The sequence below is a fragment of the Meles meles genome, chromosome 5, assembly GCF_922984935.1.
Source record: "Meles meles chromosome 5, mMelMel3.1 paternal haplotype, whole genome shotgun sequence".
NCBI lineage: Eukaryota > Metazoa > Chordata > Mammalia > Carnivora > Mustelidae > Meles > Meles meles.
In genome coordinates this window covers 153,701,430-153,719,725 of record NC_060070.1, presented here as the reverse complement: position 1 = coordinate 153,719,725, position 18,296 = coordinate 153,701,430, and the positions used below count along the sequence as shown (strand labels likewise).

At 48.7% G+C, this 18,296-nt stretch overlaps 1 protein-coding gene across 2 annotated transcripts; it reads left to right on the top strand.

The window, feature by feature from the left end:
* Nucleotides 1-1,716: 1,716 nt before the first annotated feature.
* Nucleotides 1,717-16,620, top strand: ZBED9 (zinc finger BED-type containing 9). 2 transcript variants are annotated; one of them, XM_046004740.1, is made up of 4 exons: nt 1,717-2,187; nt 11,301-11,448; nt 11,933-13,410; nt 14,497-16,620. In XM_046004740.1, the coding sequence occupies exons 1-4, from the start codon at nt 1,768-1,770 to the stop codon at nt 16,411-16,413; spliced, it is 3,963 nt and encodes a 1,320-aa protein (XP_045860696.1). In that variant the 5' UTR covers nt 1,717-1,767; the 3' UTR covers nt 16,414-16,620. The 2 variants fall into 2 exon arrangements, with proteins under 2 accessions (XP_045860696.1, XP_045860695.1); XM_046004739.1 differs by having other exon boundaries at nt 11,301-11,451.
* The last annotated feature ends 1,676 nt before the right edge of the window (nt 16,621-18,296 follow it).

Genomic DNA, 18,296 nt, shown 5'->3' with positions numbered 1-18,296 from the left:
GAGGGAACACAAGCAGGGGGGAGCAGGAGAGGGAGAAGCAGGCTTTCCACCTAGCAGGGAGCCTGGCCTAGGCCTCCATCCCACGACCCTGGGATCATGACCTGAGCTGAAGGCAGCCACTTAATGACTGAGCCGCCCAGGAGCCCAGAAATGGAATTGGGGGATAAAGGAGCTGTTCATTTTTTTGCCATGTTCACCTCTTCGATGAAATTTGTTGTTGTTGTTGTTTACAGGTGTCTATAACTTTAGCTATTAAAAGTGACAATCTACCAAAAAATTAACACCCTTCGGTAGAGGATTTAGAAGTCTTGTTTAGTCCATGTTGACCGTACCACGGGCGTGATCATAAGCATACAGAAAATGAAAGGGGTAGAAGATGGAACCCATTACTGCAAAGATGAGCAGCTCACAAGGGGAAACCACGAAAGACAAATGCCTCACGTTAACAGTGACTAGGAAACTGGGGAGGCTCCTTTGAAGATCCGATGATGCTTCTAGGGCACAGAAGCAAACGTCTTATATACAATTTCACTGGGGTTAGGGACTCACTCAAGACCATTTAGAGAACCCAAGGGCAAGAAATTTTAATTTAGAGATTTCCGAAAGAAATGTTCCGATTCTTCAGAGCCTCTTGAATCAGAAATGCCAGCATGAGAGTCATCGCAGGGGACCCGGCAGAAGCAAAGAACGGAGAGGGGGAGCCATCCAGCCATCCAGCCAGCCCTCCTTGGGGCTGCATTGTTCACGGAGGCTGTTAACCTGGCCGGGGCCGGCTGGGAGGGGAGGAGGAAGAGGAACCAGGGCGGGCACCGCGGAGCTGCGGGGGCTCCCAGGCCTTCCCCGCCGCGCCCCGCCTTCTCCAGCCCCGCCGTGGCGCGCACCTGCCGCCGCCGTGGCTGCGGAGCGCGCGGCCCAGGGAGCACGCGGCGGGCGGGACGACACCAGGTGTTTCAGCTCCTTCCCCAGCCCGGCTGCCGGCGCCTGCGTCCGCTCACGAAACCCAGGGTCGTCTGGAGCGCGTGGGTCGCGCGGCGGGGCGCGGCGACGACCACCGAGAGCTCGCGCCGCCCGGAGTCCTAGAGCGGACCGGAAGTGCGCGCGGCGGCGGGGTCGTGCGCGCGGCGGCGGGGTCGTGCGCGCGGCGGCGGGGTCGTGCGCGCGGCGGCGGGGTCGTGCGCGCGGCGGCGGGGTCGTGCGCGCGGCGGCGGGGTCGTGCGCGCGGCGGCGGGCGGGGTCGTGCGCGCGGCGGCGGGCGGGGTCGTGCGCGCGGCGGCGGGCGCGGCCGGGAGCCCGCGGGCGGGGAGGCTGGCCCTGGGCCCGCGCTCCTCGGAGGCGGGAGCCCCGGCTGCGGGGAGGGCGCGCGTGTGCGAGCGGCCGCCGGGTTCGGCTCCGGAGCGCCTCGTCCGCGCGGTGGCCGCCCGGGGGGCGCAGGCGTCATGAGGCCCGCAGCGGCCGCGGGCTCGTCGGGTTTCGGCGTGGCCGGCCCCGGGGCCCGCAGCGCGCCGTCGGGTGCTCGCCGCTTCCGGTCTGCGCGGGGCCGGGCTTCCCGCCGCCGGGACTCGCTCCGGTGACTGCCCAGCGCTGTCAGGGACACGAGTCCTCGCGCTCCGCGGCCGCCGTCGGCCTGTGTTCACCGAGACGTGCGGGACTGAGCGCGGGGGCGGCGCGCCCCTGCCGGGACCCCGGGTGCGGTGAGACCCCGGGGAGGACCCGGGTGCGGGGAGACCCCGGTGCGGTGAGCTGCGCGCTGCGCTGCGGGGGCTCGGGATGGCCACGGCCTCCGGGGTCCTCCCGGCCCTGGCTGGCCGGGCTGCGGGGGAGCGTGGGGAGATTATCAGAGTGAAGGTTAAAGAGGAGGACGACGTTTGGGATCAGGAGTCCTGCCTGCACGAGAATGTGTCTCTCACCCGGGAGCTCTGCCGCCTGCGCTTCCGGCGGTTCTGCTACCAGGAGACCCCGGGGCCCCGCGAGGCGCTGAGCCGGCTGCGCGAGCTCTGCCATCAGTGGCTGCGGCCCGAGACGCACAGCAAGGAGCAGATCGTGGAGCTGCTGGTGCTGGAGCAGTTCCTGACCATCCTGCCCGAGGAGCTGCAGGCCTGGGTGCGGGAGCAGCAGCCGGAGAGCGGGGAGCAGGCGGTGGCCGCGCTGGAGGACCTGGAAAGGGAGCTGGACGAGCCTCGACAGCAGGTGAGAGATGGCCCGGCCCCAGCTTCCCTGGAGAGTTTGAGTGTCCGGGTCCAAGGGGGAGTCGCGTGGTCAGCTTCACGTAGGTGGGCGCATTATCCGTTGATCACTGGTGCCAAGGAATACATTGGTCCTCCTGGGGTAACAGTGCGATGTTAGTGATAGCTGATCCAGATACGCAGGTTATGTAACCACACGGGAACCCTGATCCACTGCTTACCAGTAGGCCGTGTATTTTATTTAGTGACTATGAGACTTAATCTCTTGTGGTGAGCTCTTGTGCCCACACGGTAGCTGTACATGAAACAAAACAGTAGAAGAATGTGAGGAACACCCTCTAGGAGAGACAAGTAGAGAAGCAGCCAAATGTAATAGAATTGTCCAGAAACAGTGAATGAGGAGGTTTGGGTTCCGTAGTAGGCCCTGTCACTAATGAGCTGTGTCACCTTGGACCTTCACACCTTCTCTGGGCTTCAGTGTGTTCATCCGTACAACAGAGAGACTCCCAGCATCATTTTCTAGATACTTCCCAGCACGCGGAGTAGTTGGCATGCGAAGTGTGTTGAACCCAGCTTTTGGCCATTCCCCGTCACACTAGAGGTTATTTCTAAGAGTATGCCTTCGTTTAGGACCGTAATTGTAGACCATTTTGGGTATTGCCAGACCCTCAGAGTGTCTCTGGTGATACTGTCCGTGCACTGACCTGAGCCCTTGGAAGGTGAGCATTTCATGTACACGGTCGGAAGCGCTACAGCACGCTTCTCAGAAATGCAAAGCTTTCATACGAGACCGACACATGGGAGCGTGAGTCCCTGTGATGAAGACGTCGTGCTGACTCGTACATGAATTTTACCAGCAAGTACATGTTTTGGGACTGGGTAAGAGCACCTGAGGATAGTGGAATGCAGCCCATCATGAAGGCCAACAGCACCGTGCCAAGGGCCCACTCACCTCCACACCCTTCCTCTGGGCTCTCATGGCCACACTCTCGGTTTTGGAAATGCTTATTTGCATGGCTCCCTCCCGTCTTCGTGCATTTTTTGTTAAACTTTTTTGTGTTCCAGAAAATGAGCAAGCACGGGGGTTTACAAGTGCCTCAGGAGCGTGCTGGTGATAAAATTTCTGCTAGTGAGTGTAAAGGAAGAAAAGCTTAAACAACTGAAGAAATACTCGAAATTATAAAGCGCTTTGGAAAAAAAGGGAAAACGCTGTGACTTGACCGTGCATGCAAGTGGCATAAAGGAGTCAGAGGCAGTGCTGGGAAGATAAGGGAAGTCACCCTGCTGGAACCGGGTCAGTGCTACAGAGTTTGCTAGAACGAGCGTGAGGAAATGGAAGACAGGAGCACCTGTCAGGTGTGTGGATTGAGTAGCAGACACAGAAGCAATCAGAGGCAGCCTTTCTCAGAGCAAAGAGAAGGCCTTAGCAGTTTATGAAGACCTTAAGAAAAGACCTTAAAAAAAGCTGGAACTCCTGCAGAAGTGCCTTCATCTGGAGGAAGCGGTGTCTGTTCCAGGACTCCAAGAACCGCCGTGCCTTCCGCCGTGTTAAGCTCTCGGTGAGGCTGTGAATGCCGGTGAGATGTGTAGACGGTTCCCCAGTGTTAAGAAAGTTGACTGATGAAGAAGGCTGTACCCAGGATCAGATTTTTAATTTTGGTGAAACCAGTCTCTATTGGAAGTAGATTCCCTCAAGAGCCTGTATCCTGAAGGAAGAAACATACACTCGAGGGCTGAAGGCCACAGAGATCATCTGGTGTGGTGTTGGGTTCAAATGCTGGTGGGGTCGTAAAGCTGAAGCTTGTTGTGAGCACGTTGCCCACGCACGAGCTTTGAAAGGAGTTGCAGAGACGAGCCTACTGTAGTTTTTGCAAGAGAGGCTGCCTGACAGTGTAGATACTTATTGGTCCTCCAGGTGATGTTTTTATAGATGGTTTAAAAAAGGAACTGCAGGAGAAAAAAAAATTATGTTTCAAAATTCTTTTGATTCAGGAAAATTATAAGCCATCCAAGCCATCCTCCAACAAATCCTGAGCTTTCTTCAAATATTGAAATTCCTTTTTTCCTTCTTAATACAACTTTGGTACTCCAGCTCCTTGATCAGGGTGTGAGCTCAGCCTTTAAGGCTTATTGCTTAAGGAGAATATTCAAGATGTTTCTTGCACCTATAAGGGGGTGAAGTGCACACACAGTTTTTGCATTCTGGAATCAGTTCAACATTAAACTTGCCCTTGAGATTATTGGAGGGGTTTGGAGTGACACCACAAAAGCCTGCTTGCTTGCAGGGTAGCATGAAGTTCTCCCTGATTCAGTTTGTGATTCCAGAGGTGGTGAGCCTTCTCAAGAGCTGTGAGCGTCCCAAGAGCTCTCCCAAAGCACGGCACAGCTGTATCGCTCTGGCGGAGGCTGCTCAGTCTGATGAGTGGGCGGTGAAGGTACGGGGAGCTGCGGCGGTCCTGTACGGAAGCCCTTGTCCGGTGGGGGCTGCCGCGCTTGGTCGATGGGGCACAGAAGAGAGGTGTGGAAGAAGTCATTGGTGGCTCCGTCACTTTCTGCTTCCGGCGATGGAGCAGGCGTGGCAGCGGGCCAAGGACAATGCAGATCGCATGGGCTTTGCACTTCTCTGCAAGCTCCGATTTGGAGCCATAGGAGCTGTGCTTTATGAACGACGGAAAATGTTTAAGCAGCACAGACTGGGTATCTGCTTGTCAGTCAGTGCCCGAGACGTGAAAACAAGGCGATGAGCCAGGACTGTTTCTGTATATCTTCTGAAATCAGCATATTTCTTGGCAAACGAGCAAATGCCTCCCCAGTTGGACTTCCCAGATCCGTGTCTCTGCCCTTGCTGCACCCTTTCCTCGTACCTCTTTCCCACACGGTAGCTTCCCCTTCGTAGGGTAAAGTCCTATAGGAAATGTAGCCATTCTTTACAATGTCTTTTCGACTATGTTTTTAATGCTTTTATTTTTACTAGAACTGCTATAGTTTTACAGCTGCTCTGGTGACAAAGTTGTCTAGATGTTCAGTGATCTGTCCTGCAACTTTATTTTCTCCATAAACCTTGTTATTTTTTGTGCAGCTTTGCAGAATGCATGTTTTCTCATGAGTTCACATATTCTGTGGTAGATGCCCATCTAAGCATTCTCTTACCTGTAGCCCGCATATCTTCTCCCTTTGTTTCAAATAAGCAATATTGGTTTTTCCTGTAAGATGGCCTGTTACTGTAGAATTTTCCTCTTTTTGCTATGTTGAAAAATGTAGCCATGCTAGGCCTTGGTGCTCAGTCAGTTCTGGGTAATGTTCACATTTGGTAGTTTTTCATACGATTCAGGATTATAGGTATCTCCCTAGTCTTACAGAATACTACGTTTGCGTACATGTTTCTCATTTTTCTTGTTCCTGTGTGATTTCTGGAGGAAGGGGGAAATGGCATCGTTGCAGGCATGTTTGGCTGCCCGCTGGACACAGGTGTCCCTGCTTCAGAAAGTTTCTTTCTGCCCCACTTGACGCCACTTGCTTTTACAAAACCTGCATTAGTACAGGAATGGTTCCTTTGGATTTCTTCTGGTGAGAAAACAGGAACAAATGCAGTCCTTTCATGGGCGAAGCGGCCCCGGGTAAGCCGACAAAGCAGGGAGACTGCTGTGTGCCATTCTGCTTACGGTACTTTCCAGAGGGCCGCTCTGCTCTCGTACGGGGTGGGGGGGTGGCACCTGTGTCTGTCCTCCCCTCTGCCCTCCTTAAGACACGGTGATTCTGCCCATGGCAGCAGGGTCCCTTCCTAAATGCTTTTCCGGGTTTCCTTGTACTCAAGTTGGCTGTGCTGCTTAGCTCTGGCGGGGGCAGGGAATTGGCATGTTTTCTGGGAGTTTCTGGGAAGTCTTTTACTTTTCTTATAAAATGTGGCAGATGTGTTCAGTTCTGTATTTTCCCACTTCTGTTTTAAACATAAATGTGGCGGGGTGCCTGGGTGACTCAGTGGGTTAAAGCCTCTGCCTTCGGCTCAGGTCATGATCCCAGGGTCCTGGGATCGAGTCCCGCATCGGGCTCTCTGCTCCGCAGGGAGCCTGCTTCCTCCTCTCTCTGCCTGCCTCTCTGCCTAGTTGTGATTTCTCTCTGTCAAATAAATAAAATATGTTAAAAAAAAAAACCATAAATGTGGCATCTGGAGCCATCTCAGAAACTTCTTATTTCAGTTGATAAATTTTGAGAGACTAGAATGACAATATTAGAAACAACTGTTTCTATTCATGGAGATTGCTGTAATCTGCACATTTTAATAGGAAACCACAAGCTGCTTTCCAGATTTTTAAAAAAATATTTTATTTATTTAACAGAGAAATCACAACTAGGCAGAGAGAGAAGAGGAAGCAGGCTCCCTGCGGAGCAGAGAGCCCGACGTGGGGCTCGATCCCAGGACCCTGAGATCATGACCTGAGCCGAAGGCAGTGGCTTAGTCCACTGAGCCACCCAGGCACCAATCTGCACATTTTAAAGCGTAACATCTCACTAGCTGATGTCTGAATGTTGGTATGGACTCTTTTTCCTTTTCTATTTTTAAAAACCGTAACAGCATTTAGCATAGGAAATGATGAGATGCCACTAATACCTAGTAAAGTGAATGTAATGTTATATAAAATGTTACATGTGCACTTGCACCGTGGTGTTGAAAATCTCTACACAGAGGCGCCTGGTGGCTCAGTGGGTTAAGCCTCTGCCTTCGGCTCAGGTCATGATCTCAGGGTCCTGGGACTGAGCCCCACATTGGGCTCTCTGCTCGGCAGGGAGCCTGCTTCCTCTCTGCCTACTTGTGACATCTCTCTCTTTCTGTCAAATAAATAAATAAAATCTTTAAAAAAAAGAAAGAAAGAAAGAAAGAAAGAAAATCTCAGCACAAGGTCAGACGTCCGTGAAAGCATCAATTCCAAACAGTAAAATCTCCTGGCCTTGTTTTCCCTCTGCCAGATCCAGACAGACTGCCTGTAGAAATCTCATATCTGAGCGTATAATGTACTGCAAATCAGTAAGCAAAAGGACACGTACCCCAATAAAAAACCAACAAAAGACTCGAACATGCACTGTACAAAAAAAGGATAACTGCCAGTAAAACTGTAAAGCAATGACTCAATCTTACTAGTAAGAAAAATGCAAATTAAAACAACGTGTGATACCGCTTTATTCCAACTAGCATGGATGTAAAGTGCTGACATGACCAGATTTTGATAAGGATGTTGAGCCACTTTCTGAATGCTTATGTCCTGGTAGGATAAATTGTTTTGACCACTTTGGAAATACCTACCGTGTCTAACCATGCTCTGATCTAACAAACCTAGTCCCAGGTATGTGTCTGCAAGAGACACTTTCGAAGACATGTAAAATAATGCTCGTAGCAGCATTATTATAATTGCCAGAGTCTCTGAACAACTGAAATGACTACTAGAAATGGGACGGAGGAACGTAGTTACGGTGTGTTTGTACCGTCGGATACTATACAACAGTGAAAATAAATGGACGACTACGTTCAACAGTGTGGATGTGTTTCACAAACATGGTGTTGAACAAAGAAGCCAACAGAAATAAATGCACGTTGTATGATTTTGTTTATATAAAGTGCAAAAAGCAAAATGACTCTGTGGGGATCTGTGTCAGAGTAGGACTTACTTTTGGGGGAGAGGGTATGGCACAGGTAGCCTTCTGAGAGGCTGATCATGTTCTAGGTGGTTTACTTCGTGGTAGATCATCGAGCTCTACGCTTACGAGCTCTGTGTTTTCCTCAAGCATAAAGTACTCCAACTAAAAACTATTAATTACGAGATGGCTGAGCAGCTGACTCTTGACCTCTGGGAGCTGAGATCGAGCCCCGTGTGGGCCCCCTGCGGAGCGTGCAGGCTGCTTGAGATTCTCTCTCCCTCTGCCCCTCCCCCATCATATGCGCGCGCGCTCTTTCTCTGAAATAAATCTTTAAAAATTGTACTCATTAAAAGATTTTTATTCCATTGTGATGTCTCCTGTCTGATGGTCTAGGGTATTTGACTAAATGCACATTTTTGGTTTCATGGGTCATGTGAATGAGAATTCTTTTTGTAAAGGGAAGACCTGGGGAGGGAAATGTTCACAATTTGTAAATGCCCCCCCAAAGGAGGAGCTAGCTTTTCCTTGGGTTTTGCAGGTGAGATGCAGAGCGTGGATAACACGCCAGGTGTACGGCAGAGCGCGGATTGGTGAGGTCCCCACACCGGGTTCTGTACCGATAGAGCAGAGGTCGTCTTTGTTTTGGCCTAAAGAACATTTGGCGAGGCAGCCTGTGGATGCTTGCATTGATCGCACTGGGGCATCCGCAAGGCTGTTGTGCAAGAAAGCAGGCTTGGCAGGAAGATGCGGTAGCCAGGCCGCCCCCACTGGAAGGAGCCCACCCCGAGAGGTCGAGCGACATGTTTTGTGTTCTTGTCCCTGTGAGGTCTATTAGGTAAATACAAACGAGAGTTTCTCTGCTTAGGGAGATGACAACTTGCTTTCTTTTCTTTCTTTTTTTTTTTTTTAAGTAACTTTCATTCTTGCTCTGTTTTATTTTTTTAAAAGACTTTTATTTATTTGAGAGAGAGAGAGCGAGCACACACACGTACAAGCAGGGGGAACAGCAGGCAGAGGGAGAAGCAGGCTGCACGCTGAGCAGGGAGCCTATGTAGGACTTGATCCCAGGACCCTGGGATCATGACCTGAGCTGAAGGCAGATGCTTAACTGACTGAGCCCCCCAGGTGTCCCCAAAAATGACTTCTTATGGGTGTGGGGGTGGAGTAGAATAGGAGCAAGACTTCTCTGAATATATATTTTGATTTTTTCCATAGCATGTAAATGTTTTAAATATTTAAAAAGCAATGTTACATTCAAAATGATTAAACCAACACAGAAACAGATACACTCAATTGTGTATGAAATTAATAACTAACAGCAAAATGGTAGTCGGGGTACTTGAGTGCAGTGTTCTATCTGCTCTTAGTGCGGTACTGTGTGTGGGCACAGAAAGCCCCAGCGCGGTTTTGTAGGGATGTCGTTGGGAGTCTTCTACAGCACAAAGCACTGTAATTCTGAAACTTCTGTGTTTACTGTAGGTCACAGTAAATGAGTAGATACAAACAGTGGATTGAACTGGGTGGCATTTGTTTCACTGTGGGAGAAGGAGATGTTAAAATGGAATATGGAAAGCTGAAGTGTGGTGTTGAAATGGAATTGAATTCATGATAACCTACAAATGCCCTTACCAGCTCTGTCCGTGGCAGGGCCGGGAGGGCGTGGTGCACCGCAACAGTGAGCCCCGCTGCTGCTCAGCCTGTTACCAGCACCTTCGCTTAGAAATGAATCGAGCCTCCTTGGGGAGACAGTTGAAACTAGATCCAGGACTGGGGAAATGCAGTGTGGTCTGTGTGCGTTGTTCTGGAAAGCACAGATGTGCTGAAAACAGCAGTGGGGGCACGTGCCAAGGATACAGGACCCTGATGAACGGGACGCGGGGAGCTAAGTGGGAGACAGTTTAAGGTCGAGACGAGTGAGGATGCAGTGGGCTACAGAGTAAGTCTACACTGACGTTTAAGATGACAGGCCTGGGCGGCTCCGTCGGGCAAGTGTCCGACTCGTGCTTTTGGCTCAGGTCATGACTGACCTTAGGGTCATGAGACCAAGTTCCCCCCTCCGCCCCCCCAGCTCTGCGCTGAGCATGGAGCCTGCCGAAGGTTCTCTCTCCCTCCCTCTCCTCCCCTGCCCCATGCAGTGCGCACGCCTGCTCTCCCTCCCTGACAGAGAGAGAGAGAGAGACAGACAGACAGACAGAAACCTCTTTATAGAAGATTGCTACCTAGTAAATGTAGAAGGAATTGTAAAGGCAGGCAGTCACCATTTTGCAACCCCCAGTATAAAAATGGGCCAGAATTACCAGTGAATGCTAAAACCGTTGGGGAATAGCTATTTACGTAGTTCTACACTGTGACCCCGCAGTTGACTTCCTCATTACAGTGGGAAACGTGAATGGATAGAGCTGGAGGCCACTACCTGAGCTAAGTGGCCAAGGTCAGCATTATCCGTGATGCAGTAACTTGATAGTGTACGCCCCATGACACGCCACGGCAGCACACAGCACTTACCTAGTGTTCTTCAGAAATCACTCACCAGAGTCCACGTGCGAAGGAACATAAGACAGATCCCTAACGTGGCGATCCTGTAAATAACTGGCTCTGACTTTTCAAAAATTAAATGTCATAAAAAGGCAGGAAACTATTTTAGATTAAAAGAACCAAAAGATACAATAACCAAAAACAATATATAAATATTGTTTCACGGAGTTAAAAAAAACCATAAAATATATTTTGGGGACAGTTAAAGAAATTTAATTACAAACCATATATGAGATGATTAGTGTAAGGAGAAGATAATGTTTTCTTTTTTTTTTTTAAGATTTTATTTATTCACTTGACAGAGCAGGCAGAGAGCGAGGAGAAAGCAGGCTCCCTGCTGAGCAGAGAGTCTGACTGGGGCTCCATCCCAGGACTTTGGGATCACGACCACTGAGCCACCCAGGTGCCCCAAGATAATGTTTTCTTTTTCACCCAACCCCGTGATCCAAAATGATTGGCTTCTTTCCCCATCCATACACTGGGGTAGTGTTTTCTACATTTATTCTAAAACAACTGGCAGATTCCTTTTCGGGTTGAATAGCTCATTAGTAACTCTTAGGTAACTTGCATAGCCGCACCCCAAATATTTATTTTTATTTATTTATTTATTTATTTTTCAAATATTTATTTTTAATTGGCACACTGAAATCCATTTACAGCTTTCTTTTAATTACCATGATTTAGGGAGGATTCCTTTCGTGTGTTTCTGTTGTTATCCCCCAGCAGAAGCCACAGGGATGAGTAGCAGCTTCCGTCCAGCGGGGACAGTTGCTGTTGTGTGGCTCTGGCTTTGTCAGTCCCAGCATTTTTCTCTCTTCCCGTTCCCTCTTGGGTTCCTCTTAAGAATCCAGTGAAGACTTTTTTCTTATGTTCTATTTCAGTAGAAGAATGTTCTGAGGTTTGTGCAGTGATCACATATATTAATTTCCAGATGTACCTGTTTGTCCTCAGGTCCCGCAGAGCACAGATGGACCAGAAATTCCTGTGGAGGAAATGACTCCTCTGGAGACCGTGAAGGAGTCCTTTGGGGCCCAGCTCCAGCGTGTGGAAGACGGAATGGAATGTGACTCTCCAGAGCCGCCCCAGTCACTGCAGGACAGTGGTGAGGGGCTCCCTACTCAGCGGGGAGTCTGCTTCTCTCTCTGCCCCTCCCCCAGCTCGCGCACGCTGTTTCTCTCTTCTTCTCTCATTCAAATAAATAAATCTTTAAAAAATCCATTGCTGTATTGCTGAGGCTTTTCTAGCCAAAAAAAAAAAGTTTTTTGTTAGTAAACAAATAACATCAATTTACTTCTTATTTTACATAAAACAATGCTTTACTTCAAGGCTAATCCCAGGTACTGCTCTGGAAAATCACATCATGGCTTTCTGCTCTTTACTTTGTCATAACTTTTTGTTCCTGGCAGGGTTTCCTCATTTACCTTCTGTTCCTCCAAGGCTGGACTCTAACCAAAACCGTATTCCCCCAACTTTTGCGCTCGTAGCCTCTCTTTCTATCCCAATCTCTAATGGCTACTTGGGCAGTATATATATTTCAAATTATATTCCCAAATATTCTAATTGGTTTTTTCTTTATATTGTAGGGTCATTCTTGTGGCTTTCCATGACATCTCAAAGCATGGGTGATGATAACCCCAGTAGTTTAGACACTAATGAACCAGAAACTGAACCAGAAAACATGAGAGAGAAGTTCTTCAGAAGCTTAGCAGTGTTACTGGAAAACAAAAGTAATAATACCAAGATATTTTCTAAAGCAAAGTACTGCCAGTTAATAAGGGAAGTGAAAGAGGCAAAAGCGAAGGCAAGAAAGGAATCTGTAGACTATCGTCGCTTGGCTAGATTTGATGTGATCCTCGTACAAGGAAATGAGAAGCTAATTGAGGCTACAAATGGGGAAACAGACAAAGTGCGGTATTACTTACATAGCGAGGAGTTATTTGACATTCTGCATGTTACCCATCTCAGCATTGGACATGGTGGGCGTACCCGCATGGAGAAAGAGTTACAAGCAAAATACAGGAACATCACAAAGGAAGTCATAATGCTATACCTGACTCTCTGTGGAGCATGCCAACAGAAAAATGCGAAACTCAAGAAAGTTCTAACATCAAAGCCAATGAAGGAAGTGAATTCGAGATGCCAAGTGGATCTCATAGATATGCAATTGAATCCCGATGGGGAGTATAAATTTATTATGCATTACCAAGACCTTCGTACGAAGTTGAGTTTCTTGCGGTCACTAAAATCTAAAAAGCCTAAGGAAGTTGCACATGCCCTTTTAGATATTTTTACAATTATTGGAGCACCCAGCGTCCTACAGTCTGACAATGGGAGGGAATTTTCAAGCCAGGTTGTCCGTGAACTCAGTAATATTTGGCCAGAATTAAAAATTGTCCATGGGAAGCCTCCACCGTGTCAAAGCCAAAGCTCTGTGAATCAGACCAATGAGGATATCCAAACTAGGGTCATCTCCTGGATGCAAACTCGCCAGTCGTCACACTGGGCTGAGTTTTTGTGGTTCATTCAGATGACCCAGAATCAGCCCTATCACCGAGGCGTGCGGCAGACTCCCCATGAAGGCACCCAGGGCTCTGAGGCTAAACTAGGCCTGTGTTGTTCCCAGTTACCCGCAGACCTTACCGCTAGCCCGAGTCCAGAAAATGGATCAAAACGGAGTGTGGCAGGAGCGCAGTGTGAAGAGAACACGGAGGCTGGCACAGACAGCAGTGACCTTGAAGAGCGCCTTCCTCCTCCTCCCACTGGGGCCCTGAAGAAGCCTCCTGAAAACAGACTAAGATTCGTATCCTGTGTGGTGTGTGAGAAGGAATGCTCAGGTGCTCACAGTTGCGTATTGTGTGATGGAAACGTCCATGCGGTCTGTGGAGTGCCCCGCCAGCAGGACCCCGAGGACTGTCATCACAGAATGACGTGCAACCTCTGCTGCCAGACCACGACAATGAAAAGGAAGCATGACGAGACCCAAAGAAGTTTGACCGGTCAGCCTTTCAAAATGCTGAAGCCGTCAGAGACACCCTTTCCCTCAGATGATGTAGGAGATTGGGTAAGAGTCTGAGCATCTGCTGCAGACCAGGGCAGGGAAGAGCTTCGTGACACGCCCCTGTGCTCGCAGGGGAGGGTGTTTGGCGTGCTGGAGACACTGAAGCACATGTGGCCAACTTGATTTTGTTTTCTCCAGAGAGAAAAACCCCATTATTGTTAATGCCCCCCCCCAACGCCTTTTTGCAGGTTGGAAGTTACAACCTTGAATGCTGCTTGGTTTGTTGTCTGGGTTATGACAGTATCTCTTCTACTCCTTTCTGGTGTCAGGCATTCCTGGGGGTGCGGCGGGAAAGCTAAGGGTGCGTTTCTCCAGGAGGATGAATGTGGGAAAAGCGGGACTTAACGTTACTTTGTTTTAATTGTAGGTGAGTTTGTTTTGTGTGTGAGTTTGGGTGGGGAGGTAAGCTAGGAAAGGGCTTCTCAGGGCAAGTGAAGAAGTATTTAGGGGAGGGATGATCAGTTTGATAGTGAGGTTAGTGAGGTATCTGATATGAGATATAAGACTGTGAGATATTTGTGTTGAGAAAAGCTGTTTACAGATTTAAATGGAGAGCGTGACATAAGGCCAAAGAGATGTGTTTGAAATCAGCAGGTTTTATAAAGTAGAGCTACGTGTGTGGAGTTTAGAGTTTCCAGATACAGAGGCTACCCATGATTTGGGCCAGTGGTGCCTGGAGTGTGATCTTCAGACCAGCACTGGTCTGCAGACGGTTTCTACTAGTCCACAGAGTGGTAAGTACATTAAGGAGGAGTTAGAACAATTTGACGTTGCTGTAGCACCCAGGCGTGTGATTCCTGAACTCGTGATTTTGAGTAGAACACGGGTGGGTTTGGTGGTCACTGACCTCTTGGGGCCAGTCCTCATGCTGGGAGATGCACAAGGTCAGGCATAGTGACGGCATGTGATGTTTGATGGCCAGTCTGTCTGTGGTAACTCGGAAACATGTAAACCTTTATTTACCTTTGTAACTTAATTTTAAAACCATTTTTAAGTTTTTAATCAAGCCTAGTTTTTAATCTGTAGTTTGTTACCAGAAAAAGGAGGAAAGTAAAATTTGTATTATTTATTTTTAATCCTAATTTGCAGATGGCGAAACAAGCCTCACTAGACTTTTTTGTCAAGAAAAAACATACCTTTTCTGAATATAGCAGCCGTAGTAAGAGAAATGGTAACAATGGAAGTCGCCCAGAGCAGGGGAAAACCAGAAGAGTCCACACAAGTTTTACTCGGAAGTATGACCCCTCGTACATCGAGTTCGGGTTTGTAGCCGTAATCGACGGCGCAGTGCTGAAGCCGCAGTGTATTATCTGTGGAGATATCCTGGCCAATGAAGCGATGAAACCGTCAAAGCTGAAGCGGCACTTGTATTCCAAACATAAAGAGATAAGTTCTCAGCCGAAAGAATTCTTTGAGCAAAAGAGTAGTGAATTAAAAAGCCAGCCAAAGCCGGTGCTGAATGTTTCTCACATAAACATCAGTGCTCTGCGGGCGTCCTACAAGGTGGCGCTCCCGGTGGCCAAGTCAAAGACGCCGTACACGATCGCGGAGACGCTGGTGAAAGACTGCATCAGAGAAGTCTGCCTGGAGATGCTGGGTGAGTCCGCAGCCAAGAAGGTGGCCCAGGTGCCGCTTTCCAACGACACCATAGCCCGGCGCATTCAGGAGCTGGCGAGCGACATGGAGGACCAACTTGTAGAGCAGATAAAAGAAGCAAAGTACTTTTCGTTGCAACTTGACGAATGCAGAGACGTTGCTAACATGGTCATTCTTCTGGTGTATGTGCGGTTCGAACATGATGATGACATAAAGGAAGAATTCTTCTTCTCAGCCTCGTTACCGGCAAACACGACGAGCGCGGAGCTGTATGAAGCTGTGAAGAATTACGTTGTCAACAAGTGTGGTCTGGAGTTCAGGTTTTGTGTGGGAGTGTGTTCCGATGGCGCGGCCTCCCTGACAGGAACGCGTTCCGAAGTGGTGACCCAGATCAAGGAGCTGGCCCCAGAGTGCAAAATAACACATTGCTTCATTCATCGAGAAAGTCTGGCCATGAGAAAGGTGTCAGCGGAGCTAAACAGTGTGCTCACCGACACGGTAAAAATCGTGAATTACGTCAAGTCTAACGCGTTCAGTTCCAGACTGTTCTCCTTGTTGTGCGACAATATGGAAACTGACCACAAGCAGCTGTTGCTGCACGCCGAGATACGGTGGTTGTCTCGGGGAAAGGTTCTGTCGAGAATGTTTGAAATACGAAATGAACTCTCAGTGTTTCTGCAAAACAAGAAGCCAGTTTGGTCCCAGCTTTTCAGGGATGTGAATTGGACAGCCAGACTTGCCTATTTATCTGATATTTTCAGTATTTTTAATGATCTTAACGTTTCCATGCAGGGGAAGAACGCAACCTGTTTTTCAATGGCTGATAAGATTGAAGGACAAAAACAGAAGTTAGAAGCCTGGAAAAACAGAGTTTCTACAGATTGTTACGACATGTTCCATAATTTAACAACAGTAATCCAGGAAGTAGGTAACGACCTTGATGTTGTCCACTTGCGGAAAGTTATCGGCGAACATCTTACGAATCTGTTGGATTGTTTGGAATTGTGTTTTCCTTCAAAAGAAGATCCGCGTGTGGGAAACTCGTGGATCCAAAATCCATTTCTTTCACCAAAAAGTAATTTAAATTTAACTGTAACCTTACAGGATGACTTGTTGAAGCTGGCTACTGATGAAGGGCTGAAAGTGAATTTTGAAAATACAGCATCACTTGCTTCATTTTGGATAAAAGTTAAAAATGAGTATCCTGAACTTGCTGAGGTTGCTTTAAAGTCCCTCCTCCTGTTCCCCTCAACATCCCTCTGCGAGACTGGGTTCTCCACTCTAAGCGTTATTAAAACAAAACACAGGAACAGTTTAAATATCCATTATCCCCTGAGAGTAGCATTGTCATCAATCCAGCCGAGGTTAGACAAATTAACAAGCAAGAAGCAAGCTCACTTATCCCATTGAGAGCTTGAAGGTGTCCAGGCAGAGCACGGCACTTACACTCCATGGAACAGGAAAAGCTACGATTAAAACAGCAGTTCTCTGTATACATTGTCTATATGTACACTTTCAGTTAAATGTACAGTTTTTATAATTTTTTAATTCTTTCTTATATTTGTTATATTTATTAAAATGTAACTTTAAATCTCTTGCTTCTCATATTAAAAAATTTGGTCCTGTCTTTCGTACGCCTTTGTCACTGTTGTGTTTCCTCAGGATGTTCAGATTGTAGGACGGCTTCAGGCTGGCAGTGATTTCCTGGAGATGACGTCTCAGCCTACTGACGGGAAGGGAACTTGGGGCTGCAATCAGACTCGGAGTGCCAGGCTCGGGCGGGGGGCGGGCTTGTGCAGCGGGTCCTGGGGGAAGCTGACGTGAAAGTTCCTCCGTAGGGGTGCGCTTAGACAGTGTGGCTGCGGTGGGGAAGCGCTTCCTTGTCATGGTGTCATGGCTTTGGACTCATGTTGGTTAGTTCCGATTTCGTCACAGTCGGGGAGCGGGCCACAGTGAGGAGCTGAGGTCGGGTACAGATCTCTAGACTGTGCTTGAGCCGATCGCTGTAAGGTTTTGTGGGACAAAGCCAGGTACTTCAGCCCTCAAGTGGATGTAATAACCTCTACCGCGTGGAGACGGTTCAGGATATGCCACACACCTGCACTCGCTCAGAAAGCGGAATTGCTTTCCCTCTACCTTTCATTGTTTAGGAATATTTGTTTTTCCTCCACGTGTCTAATTGTCTTACTGTACATTTTTTCCTTCAACATCTTCACTGAGCTATAGTTTACATGAAAACGTGAATTTGATGACTAGTGATGCTGTAAGTCAGATGTAAGACGTTTTTCTGCCTGGTCTCTGCTGGTTTGGCAGTGAGTTCTCGTGTCCGTAGACACATGGTGTGTGCATATTCCCTGTGCGCACGTGTGACTCTTGTGTTTGTCCCATTTATCCAGACAGACGTGTTGTTTTAAAATTGTATTTATAGTTATTTATGTGTAGCAGGATGTTGTGTTGACTTTTCCTCTTACGCAAAGGTTGGCAATGACAGAGGGCCAAAGATGGGTCAAGGAGATAGCAAGTACCCCCCATTCCAAAGAACGGTTGGCATGCTTAGACCCAGAAGCCTCCTGCCTCTCACGCAAGCTGAGCACACAGACACGCCTCCCAGTGTCAGAAGCCACTTGTAAGTGACGCCTTCAGGAAGAGCGCACTTGCATTTCACTTCCAGACTGGGTGCTAGTCTAGGCAGGGCATGTGCTCACCGGGTCCGTGACCAGGCGAGCAGGAAGAAGAAGCTGCAGAGAGGTGTTTCGACCTGCAGGAGATCGGCCCACGGTCCTACAGTTTGGCACAAAGATGGGTCAGGTGACATCAAGGAATGTAGGTCTGAGTCCTCAGCCAGTGTTCCAGCCGGGAAGATGGTCCTCCGGCCAGGAGAGCTCGCCAGCAAAGGCTGCTGACGTTTATAGCCGCTGGGACGTGAAGGACGTGAAGGAGGAGAAGCTGAAGGTAAATTATCTTTCCAGACACACATTTGTCGGCAAAGACCCCACAGACGTCCTGAGAAAGTCTCACATGTTCCCCATAAGAAAGCTAGAATTCCAGGGTTTACTCATGCTAGAAATTTACACTTCGTGTGCGTGCGCGTGTGTTCACACTGGCACCTTCAGCCGGACCCCAGCCTCGGCGTGGGCTTTGTTGTCATGAGCAGGGCTGAGTTTGGGGAAAGCAGGTTAGAAGAGGGACGTGCACTGACAGCTCAACTTCATGCCGCAGGGCTCTCCTGAGTAACAGCTTGCAGGATCTTTCCTGGTGTTTACCAGGATAGAGTATTCTGAACGTTCAAAAAC

What these genes read in the sequence shown, in the direction of transcription:
- ZBED9 (XM_046004739.1), top strand. Translation starts at nt 1,768, where the DNA reads ATGGCCACGGCCTCCGGGGTCCTCCCGGCCCTGGCTGGCCGGGCTGCG. An exon ending in TGGACGAGCCTCGACAGCAG is followed by an intron (nt 2,188 to 11,300) that starts GTGAGAGATGGC and finishes GTTTGTCCTCAG; the next exon opens with GTCCCGCAGAGCACAGATGG. An exon ending in CAGATGATGTAGGAGATTGG is followed by an intron (nt 13,411 to 14,496) that starts GTAAGAGTCTGA and finishes CCTAATTTGCAG; the next exon opens with ATGGCGAAACAAGCCTCACT.